Source organism: Heptranchias perlo, chromosome 37 (genome assembly GCF_035084215.1).
Source record: "Heptranchias perlo isolate sHepPer1 chromosome 37, sHepPer1.hap1, whole genome shotgun sequence".
NCBI lineage: Eukaryota > Metazoa > Chordata > Chondrichthyes > Hexanchiformes > Hexanchidae > Heptranchias > Heptranchias perlo.
In genome coordinates, this window is record NC_090361.1 from 3,413,607 (window position 1) to 3,426,922 (window position 13,316).

At 46.0% G+C, this 13,316-nt stretch overlaps 1 protein-coding gene across 1 annotated transcript; it reads left to right on the forward strand.

The window, feature by feature from the left end:
- Nucleotides 1-901: 901 nt before the first annotated feature.
- Nucleotides 902-12,774, forward strand: LOC137304399 (guanine nucleotide-binding protein G(I)/G(S)/G(O) subunit gamma-5-like). Its single transcript, XM_067972979.1, has 3 exons — nucleotides 902-1,095; nucleotides 6,141-6,300; nucleotides 7,783-12,774. The coding sequence occupies exons 1-2, from the start codon at nucleotides 1,009-1,011 to the stop codon at nucleotides 6,264-6,266; spliced, it is 213 nt and encodes a 70-aa protein (XP_067829080.1). The 5' UTR covers nucleotides 902-1,008; the 3' UTR covers nucleotides 6,267-6,300; nucleotides 7,783-12,774.
- Nucleotides 12,775-13,316: the final 542 nt, after the last annotated feature.

Consider the following 13,316-nt stretch of genomic DNA (forward strand, 5'->3'; position numbering starts at 1 on the left):
TCAACCCTGTCGCATGGGACAGGAGTGTTGTGTAGACTCAGAATGGGAGAGGACGGCAGGTTCCCTTCCCTGAAGGACATTAGTGAACCAGTTGGGTTTTTGCAACAATCTGGCTGCTCTCATGGTCATTTTCTGGTGCCAGCCCTTAAATTACGAGTTTTATTGAATTCAGTTTCATAATTTGCTACAGTGGGATTTGAACTCACAACTTCTGGGTTGTGAATCTAATACCAGGACCAGTAAATTACCATAAACTTGTCCAATCACACAATGGACATTTAATCCCCAGGCTGAGAGCAGGTGCGATCTGACCCATTTCACACATGTGTACAGCTGTTTCCTTTTGATTGCCCCGCACCATTCTAGTTTTATATGATATACCTGTATGGTCTCACGCAAAGAAAAAGACTTGCATTTATATAGCGCCTTTCCCATCCCAAAGTGCTTTGCAGCCAATGAAGTGTAGTCAATGTTGTAACGCGGCAGCCAATTTGCGCACAGCAAGCTCCCACAAACAGCAATGACCAGACCATTTGTTTCAGTGATGTTGGTAGAGGGATAAACATTAGCTGGGGACACCGGGGAGATCTCCGCCCCGCTCCTCCTCCAAATAGCGGCTGCGGGATCTTTTACACCCGGCCCGACGGGGACCTCGGTTCAACGTCTCATCCGAAAGACGGCAGTGCGGCTCTCCGAGAGAAACGTACAAGTTCAGTCGGACGATAAATCGTGGCCCTGTTTTCTTTTTTTTTTGCAAAAACTTTTATTTTTAAAAAATGGAATCATCCAATAATTTGAACGAAGCAACAATACAGTGCCGACAAACTGGAATGGTCCAGAGAGGCTCTTGTCTGTATTGTCTTGCCCCTCCCCCCCCCTCCCAGTAGTAAACCATGGGGCGAGTTACTGTCGGCCACCCGCCGATGTCTGGGTGTGGAAATTGTTACTTTGTTAACTTTTTGTTGCGGGGGGCGGGAAATTGTTGCCTTTTTTTTGCTACATTGAAACATGTCGGCGAGTAACAGCGGCAGCGTCCTCCTGATGCGGAAACTGGTGCAGCAACTGCGCCTGGAGGCCAGTGTGGAGCGGGTTAAGGTGAGGAGGGTGAGGGAGGAGAGAGTGAGTGAGTGAGTGAGGAGGAGGAGGGGGGTTTAAACCACCCTCAGAGGGGCTTTAATCCAGGGCGTGGCGGCTCTTTAACACACAGGGCCCCGGGGAGTCAGACACACTCCTCCTCCCTCCACTGACTTTAAAGCTTAGTCGGTTGGATATCTTCCAAAATAATAATAATAATAATGTTTTGCTTCTTCAAAGCTGACATCTTCCACGATTAGGGGCTGCTGGCATTATTTTTTTTTAAAAAGAATAAGGAATTGCAACCCTCCCTCGCCTTTATACTTAACTTTGGGAAACGCCCCAAGACTTAAAACAGCCGGAACCAGACACAAAAAAAGTGACACCGAGCCACACAAGGAGACATCAGGACAGATGACCAAAAGCTTGGTCAAAGTGGAGGGTTTTAAGGAGTTTTTTTCTATATATATATATATATATAAAAAAAAAGAAAAATCATTGTAGGGGTGTGGACATTGCTGGCTAGGCCGGTATTTATTGCCCATCTCTAGATACCCCTTGAGCAGCTTTTCAGAGGGCAGTTAACAGTCAACCACCTTGGTGTAGGTCTGGAGTCACATGTAGACCCAGACTGGGTAAGGACGGTCAGGTTTCCTGCCCTACAGGATGGCAGTGAACCAGTTGGGGTTTGTACGACAATCCGACCCCTCCGTGGTCACTTTTACTGAGACCAGCTTTTTATTTCCAGATTTTAAAAAAAATTGAATTTAAATTCTCAAAGTGCCACGGTGGGATTTGGACTCGGGATTGTTAATCCAGTAACATAACCACGACACTACTGTACCTCTTAGAACAGAGGGAGAGGTTTTCCTTCTTGCTTAAAACAAAAAGGAATGTAAAAATGTCACCTGCAATCCTAGTTTTTAAATCTCACCAATTTTGATATTTTCACACTCAAATAAAGTAAACTCGAACTTCCTGAGCCTCGATTTTTCAGCCCCACTTCAGGCAGATGTGGGTACAGATAACGGCCATCCCGCTGGATTCCAGTCAATGGCCCTCGTTTCTGGGATTTACCTCCAGAGCTGACAGTGTGGTCATTGAACGCGGGCGAGAGCATTCAGACAACAGGGTGATGGCGGGCTGATAACTTGCATTTATATAGAGGCGTAATCAGGACAAAAACATGGACACTGAAGGAGATATTAGGAGGGGTGATTTAAAAGCTTCGGCAAAGAGGTGGGTTTTAAGGGGGCCTTGAAGGCGGAGAGGTTTAGGGAGTGAATTCCATGGCGTAGGGCCTAAACGGCTGAAGGCACGGCCGCCAATGGTGGGGGATATATAAACGGCCAGAGTCAGAGGAAAAGAGAGTTTTCAGGGGGTGTTGTAGGGCTGGAGGAGTTTACAGAGATAGTGAAGGGCGAGGCCATGAAAGGAGTTAAACACGTGAATTTTAAATTGGAGGCGTTGGGGGACCTGGAGCCAATGTAGGTCAGCAAGGTCAGGGGTGATGGGTGAACGGGACTTGGTGCGAGTTAGAATAGGGGCAGCAGAGTCTTGGATAAGCTGAATTTCATGGAAGATGGGAGGCCGGCCAGGAGAGCATTGGATCAAGTCTGGAGTTGACAAAGGATGGTATCAGGGTTTCAGCAGGAGGTGGGCGATGCTGTGGAGGTGGAAGGAGGCGGTCTTGGCGATGGGGACGATATGGGTTCGGATTCTCAGCTGTGGGTCTGATGGGAGCCCGGGGTTGGGAACAGTCTGGTTCAGCCTGAGACAATGGCCAGGGAGAGGGATGGAATCGGTGGCTCGGGAATGGATTTTGTGACAGGGGTCGAAGACAACTGCTTCAGGTCTTCCCACTGTTTAATGGAGGAAATTGCAGCTCATCCAGGACAGGATATCGGACCAGCTGTCTGACAACGTAAAGGCAGTGGAGGAATTGAGAGAGTTGGTGAAATATTTACAAATATCGGGGGGGGGGGAATTGTCTGATCTTAACTGTGGGGAAATGTTATTTTTAAATATTTCAGACAGTTTAATAGCAAGATGAATGTCACCGCACTGTGACCAGGGCTTACTGCAGACTGTACTGTGAAACAAAGCAGCCCAGTGTCTGCCCTTCTGCTTAAGGTCATGTGTGTAGCATAAAATAGGGCAAATGATTCATCATCACTCGGGTCCATTCTAACAACGAAACATTCTGGAACTGCAGCAGGACGTGAACTGTGTTCACTTTTCATCGACCCGTCACCAACTCGTGTCCTGGGCTCGCGCCCGGCCACTTTCTCCAACTCCTCCTTACTGCTTTTAATTATCTTTAGAGCGGGAAAAAAGTATCCCACCCGTTATTTATTCCTCCCCTTCCTCTCCCGAAGGCACAGACCCATCGGTAGCCCCCAACCCCCATGCCCAATCTTCACGTATGGGGCAAGACGGCAAGTGTCACCAGACTATTTTACCATGGAGGGCATCACATTTCAACATAACCTGTCCGACTCGCACATTCGAACAGGACGAGGCCATTCAGCCCCTCGAGCCTGTTCCGCCATTCAATTAGATCACGGCTGATCTGTATCTTAACTCCATTTACCCGCCTCGGTTCCGTAACCCTTAATACCCTTTGCCTAACAAAAATTTATTAATCTCAGTTTTGAAATTTTCAATTGACCCCCAGCCTCAACAGCTTTTTGGGGGAGAGAGTTCCAGATTCCCACTCCCCTTTGTGTGAAGAAGTGCTTCCTGACATCACCCCTGAACGGCCTAGCTCTGATTTTAAGATTATGCCCCCTTGTAATGTATTACACTTTGCAGCACAATCACAGGTGGTAATTGTAGAATCATAGTGATACAGCACAGAAAGAGGCCATTCGGCCCATCGTGCCTGTGCTGGCTCTTAGAAAGAGTTATCCAATTAGTCCCTCTCCCCTGCTCTTTCCTCATGGCCCTGCAAATTTTTTCCCTTCAAGTATTTATCCAATTCCCTTTTGAAAGTTACTATTGAATCTGCTTCCACCGCCCTTTCAGGCAGCGCATTCCAGATCAGAACAAGATTGGGATTGGAATCAAAGATCAGGATCTCTGGCCAATTTTTCCCTCTCCTTAGCCCCTGGGAACGCTGAGGCCAAACTTACAGTTTCTACTCTGACCTCAGCTGAAAGGTCCCTGTGACAAAAAATGAAGTATTACACCTTAGGGTGTCTAAAATCCAGCTGCAGTGATACAGATGTTGCGAGGACAGGCCAGTCTAACTGAGAGGCCGCAGGGAGGAGCCAAGTCACGTTCAAACAAACATGTACTGTGGGATTTGCTGAGTTATGTTAATGACAGCAATTTACTTTCGAATTTCACTCAGATCCAGGAAACCCAAGCAACTGTTTTCAGAGGTACTTAGCTTGGTCAAAGAGGTAGGTTTTAAGGAGGAGAGAGAGGCGGAGAGGTTTAGGGAGGGAATTCTAGAGCTTAGGGCCTAGGCAGCTGAATGCACGGCCGCCAATGGTGGAGCGATTAAAATCGGGGATGTGCAAGAGGTCAGAATTGGAGGAGTGCAGAGATCTCGGGGAGTAGTCGGGCTGGAGGAGGTTACAGAGATAGGGAGGGGCGAGGGCCATGGAGGGATTTGAAAACAAGGATGAGAATTTTAAAACCGAGGCGTTCCCGGACCGGGAGCCAATGTAGGTCAGCGAGCACAGGGGGTGATGGGTGAACGGGACTTGGTGCGAGTTAGGATACGGGCAGCAAAGTTTTGGATGAGCTCAAATTTATGAAGGGTGGAAGATGGGAGACCGGCCAGGAGAGCATTGGAATAGTCCAGTCTGGAGGTAACAAAGGCACGGATGAGGGTTTCAGCAGCAGATGAGCTGAGGCGGGGCGGAGACGGGCGGTTTTGGTGATGGAGACACTATAGGGGTAAAAATCTGCTGTAAATATGTATTATATTGCAATTATATATTTGCTTGCTCATCATTTTTTTTCAATAATTTCACTTAGTATCTAAAATTATATCTGCTGTTGTCATGCTTTGCTGTTTTTTGAAGATGGAGGCACAGGAATGGATCCAGGAACTGGAGTCATTCAGAGGGAGGTTGATTGTTGGTTATTCTGGGCTTGAAATCTGAAAGTTACCTTGATATCAGAGCCAGTGACCACACTCCAGACTGAAGGGAGTTAACACTCATCTAATCTAAAAATACACAGCAAAGGATCTGGAGTAAGAAAGGCAGAAAAAACCCAATGCAGAAGGAGCAAAAAAGAATGAGATTAGAGCTGAGAGGTTTATAACGATCAGGGAAGGCTGAACAGGCTGCGGCTCTATTCACTAGAAAAGAGAAGGCTGAGGGGTGACCTGATAGAAGTGTTTAAAATTATGAAGGGGTTTGCTAGGGGAGATGTTTCCACTTGTGGGGGAGACCAAAACTAGAGGACATAAATATAAGATAATCACTAATAAATCCAATAGGGAATTCAGGAGAAACTTCTTTACCCAGAGAGTGGTGAGAATGTGGAACTCGCTACCACAAGGAGTAGTTGAGGTGAACAGTATAGATACATTTAAGGGGAAGCTAGATAAACACACGAGGGAGAAAGGAATAGAAGGATATGCTGATAGGGTGAGATGAAGTAGTGAGGAGACTCGTGTGGAGCATAAACACCGGCATAGACCAGTTGGGCCGAATGGCCTGTCTCTGTGCTGTAAATTCCATTTAATTCTATGTAGAGTCACAGAATCTACCCCAGTTAATGGCTTCAGGAACAGCAGGGGAGAAAAATGGTTGGGAACAGAAAGCAAAATACATCTTTATAAATCTTTGCTCCCAGCTATATTGTAGTTTAGTTGAGATGAAACCTTTTGGTGAGTTTCAGTTACAACCTCAGTCATTGTCTCTTTATAAATTGTAAAGCCCAAGTTATAGTTACGTTCCGCTCCCCAGTACTGATGAGCATAAAAACAATTATGTTGCACGTCCCATTGCACCATCTTCCACAGCCGTGTACTGTAGCTCACACCCTCTCTGTCGACAGAGTCAGTGTTTATTCCTGATCTTGTTCTAACATTGCCATTGCAGGTTTCTCAGGCAGCTGCAGATCTGAAAAACTTCTGTCTCCAGAACGCGCACAAGGACCTGCTGCTTGTGGGAGTTCCATCGAGCGACAATCCCTTCAGGCCTCCAAAGTCATGCCTTCTGCTGTGATCTCAACAGGCATCGTACGGCTGTCCAGTAAATGGTAACAGAAGTTTAATACTTTAGTCTATATATTTCCTTTTATATTCCTGGGACCGAGAGCACGGCTGTTTATAAACTCCTTGCTCCTTCTGTCTGCTGTATAATTATCCACTTGCGCTACAGGTTTACTTGATCAGATTCCCTGTGTGACTGATGGTGTTCTGGGAGACTGTGAGTAGACGCACAGAGCTGAGGAAGGTGGCGTTTGAAAAGCGCACAATAAAACTTGAGCTAAAAACGGAAAATACTGGAAACCCTCAGCAGGTCCGGTGGGATCCGCAGAGCGAGAGAGACGGAGTTAACGTTTCAGGTCGATGACCTTTCATCAGAACTGAATAAAGTTGAGCTGTTGGATTTTGTGCTCCCTCAACCATAAGAAATGGGAGCAGGAGTGGGCCATTCGGCCCCTCGAGCCTCCTCCGCCATTCAATAAAATCATGGCTGGTCTTCAACCTCAACTCCACTTTCCTGCCCGATCCCCATGTCCCTTGATCCAACATCACTCGAACAGATTATCCGGTCGTTATCACATTGCTGTTTGTGGGATCTTGCTGTGCGCAAATTGGCTGCCCCGTTCCCTACATTACAACAGTGACTACACTTCAAAAGTATTTCGATGGCTGTAAGGCGTCTTGGGACGTCCTGAGGTTGTGAAAAGCGGGATACAAACAGCAAGTTCGTTCTTGTGGTCTCATCGAATGTCAGTGTCTGGGGCAGGGGGGGGGAATGCTTTTGCCAGTTTTGCTACCCGCCAGCACCGCCCCCCCCAGGCCACCAACTGCAGACTAAATCTCCCTGTACTCTGCCCTAAGGGTACGTTAGATCATTGCGCTGGACTCCAACGTGCTGTGTCACAGAGCGATAGGAGGCTGATTTGCATCTGTGAGGGGGGCAGGTTCTGTTTTTAGTTGTGGGAAAACGCTTGGCAGGGGACAGGGGCAGAATAGCGAAGTCAGGTGGAGGGTCCCCTCGTGATGTTGGGCACCGTCTCGTGACGGATTAACACAGCAGCATCAACAAAAGGCCACCAGACAGCTTTCTCTGCTGAGCGATGTGTTCACACACTCAGTCGCTCCTTCCAGTTTCGTTCACTAAGGTCCGGATACGGTAGACTATAATTGAGGAATGGAACCCGACAGGGGCCAATCCCCAGTCTCTGCTGAGTAAGATCATCTCAGCTGAGGCGGTGGCAGGGCTCCAGAGACGTGACTCGTGCTCCATCTGTTCTCTAGTGACCCCTGCTAGAAAGTGCGGCCATTGAGAGTGCGGTCATTGAGTAACCAAAAGGATCAGGTTTGGCACTGATGCCTCTCAGGTCCAAACACCCACCTCCTCGCTGTCTAGGCTCACATTTAAATGGGCACTCGGGGTGGGATACTGGACTGGCACTCGTGTAACTGTCCCCTAGCGCCTGGCAATACCTTCAGGGGAAAATCAGCAAAGCAAAGAATAAAATCCTAAAGTTGTCTCTGTTTCCTTTCAGGTCCAGTGATTAATTTAATCGGGGTGTTGTTTAATCTCTGGATAATGGTACATTTCTGAACAACGCACCAGGCTGAAACATGATCACTAACGCACCAATACTGACACCTGCAAGAACAGAACAGAAACCCTTGCATCTGTAACAGGGACTGCTCTGGCAAGAATATATCCAGCTATTTGGAGATGGGGGGGTGGGGTGAAAACAAGGGTTTACATAAACTGATTGAAGGATGGTTCATTCCACTGTTTTTTAGTGTTTAATACAAGATACTGAATACAGGAAAAAGACAGTTGAAAATTACTAAAAACGAAACCAGGCAACTGGTTTTGAGGCCGACGTACACAGATCTACCACTCAGTACTAAACTGCAGTAGTTCAGCGCTGCCACTGGAGGCTGCTACTGAGCCGTACCAATTTTGTAGCAGCGTCCAGCGGTTGGACTCAGTGACCTTGCAGCATTTAAAAGGGTGCTCCACCTAAAAGCAGCTCCTAGTCCTACGACTCCTGAGTACGAGGACAGGGATTATTTCACCAAATAACGAACGGACAAAAACCCGTTCGAGGTGCTCCCTGAAAACCGGGATACTGATCCGCAGTTCTGAAAGTCAGTCTGCCAATTTCGGGATCGTGTAGAAAAATAACACGCCCAAAGTGTAAACTACGGGATCACGCGATCCACTCTAGATTGGTAGAAAAGAGCGACACGCTCAGTTCATCGGTCGGGCTGAGTGTTTTCCTTGGGGAGCAGTTTTCGAAGTCCCCCAAAGTTGGGAGATGAGGAGAGGGCCAGTGAATTTCATGGAAATTTTAGGAAACTTGTGTGAAATTCATTGGGTCACTTCCTTCTCAGCTTCATGGAATTTCAGGAACCCCGTGTAAAAAAAAAAACTGAATCCGTGGAAAGTGCATGTCCCTACTCATTGCTGGTAGTATCTTAAGTATATACTTGATTGTACTGGTACCAAAGGTAATTTTCATAGAATCATACAGCACAGAGGGAGGCCATTCAACCCATCGTGCCTGTACTGGCTCTTTGGAAGAGCTATCCAATTAGTCCCACTCCCCCTGCTCTTTCCCCGTAGCCCTGCAAATTTTGCCTTTGAGTATTTATCCAAATTCCATTTGAAAGTTATTATTGAATCTGCTTCCACCGCCCTTTCAGGCAGCGTATTCCAGATCAGAACAACTCGCTGCGTAAAAAAATTTCTTCTCATCATCCCCCCCCCACTCCGGTTCTTTTGCCAATTATCTTAAATCTGTGTCCTCTGGTCACCGACCCTCCTGCCAGTGGAAACAGTTTTTGCTGAATTTAAGATGTGTCTGAGTTATCCACTTACTGAATAAACCGAATGTGACCAGTGATCACAGGCATTTCTTCAGACACTGAATTGCCTTCAGAACTCATTCACCCTACACACTGTGCATTTATAGATCCTTTTCAGTCTTGCAAAAACCTTTCTCTCCCTGTCACCATTGAAAGCCTCTAGTTACAGCTTCCTGTTTATCTCTTGTTGGGTACTTGTAAGAATTACATAGAATTTACAGCACAGACACAGGCCATTCGGCCCAACAGGTCTGTGCTGGTATTTATGCTCCACTCGAGCCCCCTCCCACCCTATGTCATCTAATCCTATCAGCAGGATTTGTGTTATTCCCTATTTTTCCAGTTTTCTCCTCTCCGGACACTGGCGGACCCCCGGGGAGACTGGCATCCTCCGGGGCCTCGCCCAAGTCACATTCTTCCCCTGAATGCCAGCAGAGTTTTGAACAGTGGTTGAGAGTGATCATTGCCGAGCTTGATCCCAGCCTCGCCTGCTGCTCACATACTGAATGTTGGGCTGCACACACACCATCCATTAATACCCTGGTCCTGTTTAAAGAAACATGATTCTTAACAGTATTTATTTCCTTCTCTTAATGCCCACCTGGAGTATTTGAAAAAGTCACAAAATACAAATGTACTGTTAGTATTTACTGAATGGGCTGTTTATATAAAGTCTTGTGATACATGTAGGTTTTTTTTAAATGAAATATAATTTTTTTTTTTACCAACCTGAATAGATGGGAGTTTGAATCTGTACAAGCGATGACTTTGAGACTTATCAATGGCAAAGTGAGTCCCAATTAAGCAGGAGCACTGGCTGCTCCCCCCGAGATGCAGGTCGTAAATCTCAAAGACCTGCAAAAATTAACACCCTTGCAAAAAAAAAACAAGGGGGCGTATGAGGTCTGTCATTGGCTAGCCTGTTATTTAGCAATCTAGCGATGCCGCCAGTGGCCTGTGCTGGAGAGAGTCCTCAAAGTGTTGACAGCACATTAACTGGATTCCCTCGAGCACTGAGACCACACTGTCTCAACACTGAGAACTCCCTCCAACTCACATTTATAAACCTACACAATGTAGGAGTAAGAAATCTACAAGGACATACTTTGGGAGTAAAACTTGTGTGTTTCTGTTTTTGTGCAGTGCGGAGGAACAGCACACCTCTGCCCATAGCACACCAGGCATTTTTCTTTTTGGAGTGAAAAGACCCAGCACAGCTTCCATATCTACAGGAATATACCAGGGCCCACTGACTGAATCCAACCCATAGATGTAGACTGGCGTTATCGTCACTGGGTCTTTCATATAGAGTTGCCAACTCTGGTTGGGCCTATTGCTGGAGGTTTCATCATATGACCTCCCCCCCTGGTCAAACAGCATTTTATTCCCAGCTCCGCTATTCTTATAACTAATAAAAGTGTTGGATAAAATGGGGGAAAAAAACACTTTTTTTGAATGCCCCTTTGATTTTTCTCCCGGCTTGCTCGCAGCAGTGCCCTTTAATTCCTGGAGACTCCAGGACAATCCCGAAAGGGTTGGCAACCCTACATTGGTGTACTGTGACGCACGTTCAGTTGCCTGACCCTGACCTGCCACAGGTGGGATGTGAAGTATTTGTTCTCCGACTGAACACAATGCACTGTGGTTACCTGCGTAGTGATCTCTTCCAAGAGTATTGCATAAAAAAAATAGGTTGAAAATACTGTTTAGTACAAAAATCTCCATGTTCAGTGCACGGGTTCTTGTAATGTACCAATATTATATTGAATACACAGAATTACAGCTGGCCTGTGTGAATTGGACATGTCTGCAACCCTGAGTTAGTTTTGGGAAATCTACTCATGTACGTACAGGCATGAAACCTGCAAGGGATTCCATTTGTCTTAAAGTAATCGCTGACCCGGTCAATTATCATTTCATCACTTTCTTTCCTATGTCTCTGATGTTCACTTTATAACTCCCAGTTATTATTTTTGCTCTGTGCACCATCTGCAATCACAATTTGACCAATGCTATTCTGAAACCAGGCACCAGAGCACCTGTAAGTGGGGGTGGGGGGGACTCTTCCCCACAGGGTCCCCTCTGAGCAGCAGCTCAGCCGAGATCAGGAACTCTGCATCTGGTGACTTACATCCCACCCTTCCAACATGCTACTTCAGGAAGAGGCCATTCTGCCCCTCGAGTCTGTTCCGCCATTCAGTTAGACCATGGCTGATCTGTATCATAACTCCATCTACCCACCTTGGTTCCGTAACCCTTAATACCCTTGCCTAAGAATCTATTAATCTCAGTTTTGAAATTATCAATTGACCCCCCAGCCTCAACAGCTTTTTGGGGGAAGAGAGTTCCAGATTTCCACCACCCACTGTTCCCTCGGTTTCCACTTAGGAGCAGAAGCCAAGGACAGTCTCCAAACAGAGAGACCATTGGCGCTGGAAGACACCAGGCCTCGTGCTGTCACAAGTGCAACAGCTCACGGTAATAGCAGCCCTGGAAAAATACAGGAAAGTAATTCTGACGCAGATTACAAGGACATGATTTCAGAAAATGCAGATGGATAAAGCACTTTGTATGGATTGTGTATAACTTCATAAATATCAGTCACAGAGCTGGTGAATACATCAGAACTCTCAGATCTAATCTGTAATCTTCAGCTTGCTAATTTAAAAAAAAAATTGTAGATAACATTTACTAGGTAGATTATTAATTAAAAATTTCTCTTCTGCTTCCCATTATTCAACTGGCACACAAAGCATGTTTGAAGTGGCACCTGGCATCGTGCAGTTTTCTGACAGGGCTCCTCCACCATTTAGACAGCAGCATTAGCACATCACTGCAGCGTCTCAAAGCGCTTTACACAATCAATTACTTATTTTTTGGAGGTCAGTGACTTATGTAGGCAAATACATGGTTAAACTATTCAGTATTATATTTTTTATTTTTATATATATATATATGTGTATTTTACAACTCCCTCTGAACATAATTATTCATTAGGAGAGTCTTTGTAACTCTCTCGTTGCACTCTTGCTGGTCCCAGCAATCTCCACCACACATGCAGGGACAGGAACTTTATTTTACTTACGTTTACGTTCAATCTATAAACTGAATAGAAACATTTATTTATCATCAATATATGTAAAACTATCCTCTACAATATTAACATGGGTTTGGTCCATGCAGCATGTAGCTGGCACCTTCCCACTGGTAGAATGGGTCTTGATCACTGGCAGGAGTTTGCTGACTAATGACGCACATTTTACACACCTCACAAGACTGGTATGTTATTTCTTTTAAAGTTGTTTTAACCGAGAGAAGGCGGGCAAGACCAGCGCCCGAACCTGTTCTCAACGCTCCGCCAATGCGAGGTGTGCCAGGGGATGATTAATGCCAAGGTCTCCCCTCCTCCCAGCCTCTGTGGGGAAGCACTTGGGCTTCCTCCGTGTTCTGTGCCAGAGTACACTGTGGCATTCCAACGCACTGTGCTGCCTTTAGCTGCAATTTATGCAGGACGGAAGAGAAAGTGTAATATCAGTATGTGCCTTTACTATTGTTTCTTGTATCACCAACTGTAAAATGTACGTTAATTATTAAAGGTTAAGCAATATGTCAATAATTATGTGGTTTGTTACTGTATTAATATAATCAAATAAAGTCTCTCTAATACAGTTCCGGTTTTCCTAGGTATATTTCTAAATAACTTTTTTATTCCAGATTGGAAAAGGGTGGGAATGTCACCTTACTCCAGGACTTCTTCAGTGCTGCTTTTTAACTTGGTGTGAACAGCTCATAATGGTGCATAGAACCCTGTCCTGAAAGGGAATGGGACTGGAAATAGACTAAGTGATTGGGCTTCAGAGACAACTAGCTGCTGCTGATGCCCTACACCGGCAACTGGTAGAAGCAGGTGAATGGTGTGTGTCCATGCTCTGATCACACATATTGTGTTGCACCGCTCACCATGCGGCTTGTGAGACACTCCTAGTATCTGCCATCCAGCTAGCGAAGGCTCAAATCCAAGCTTATCAGTTGTCCAAGGAGCAATTAGGAGGTAGGACGAGGCTCTTTGGGGTTAGAGTGGTCCTGAAAAGACACGCCTGACCATAGAAGTTCAGAAACAAGTCAACCCTCCATGGCAGATTTGGACATCCGATATCAGTCAATAGGTCCAAGATACTTGGCTCACTGATGGAAACTGGAGGGGTAGAAC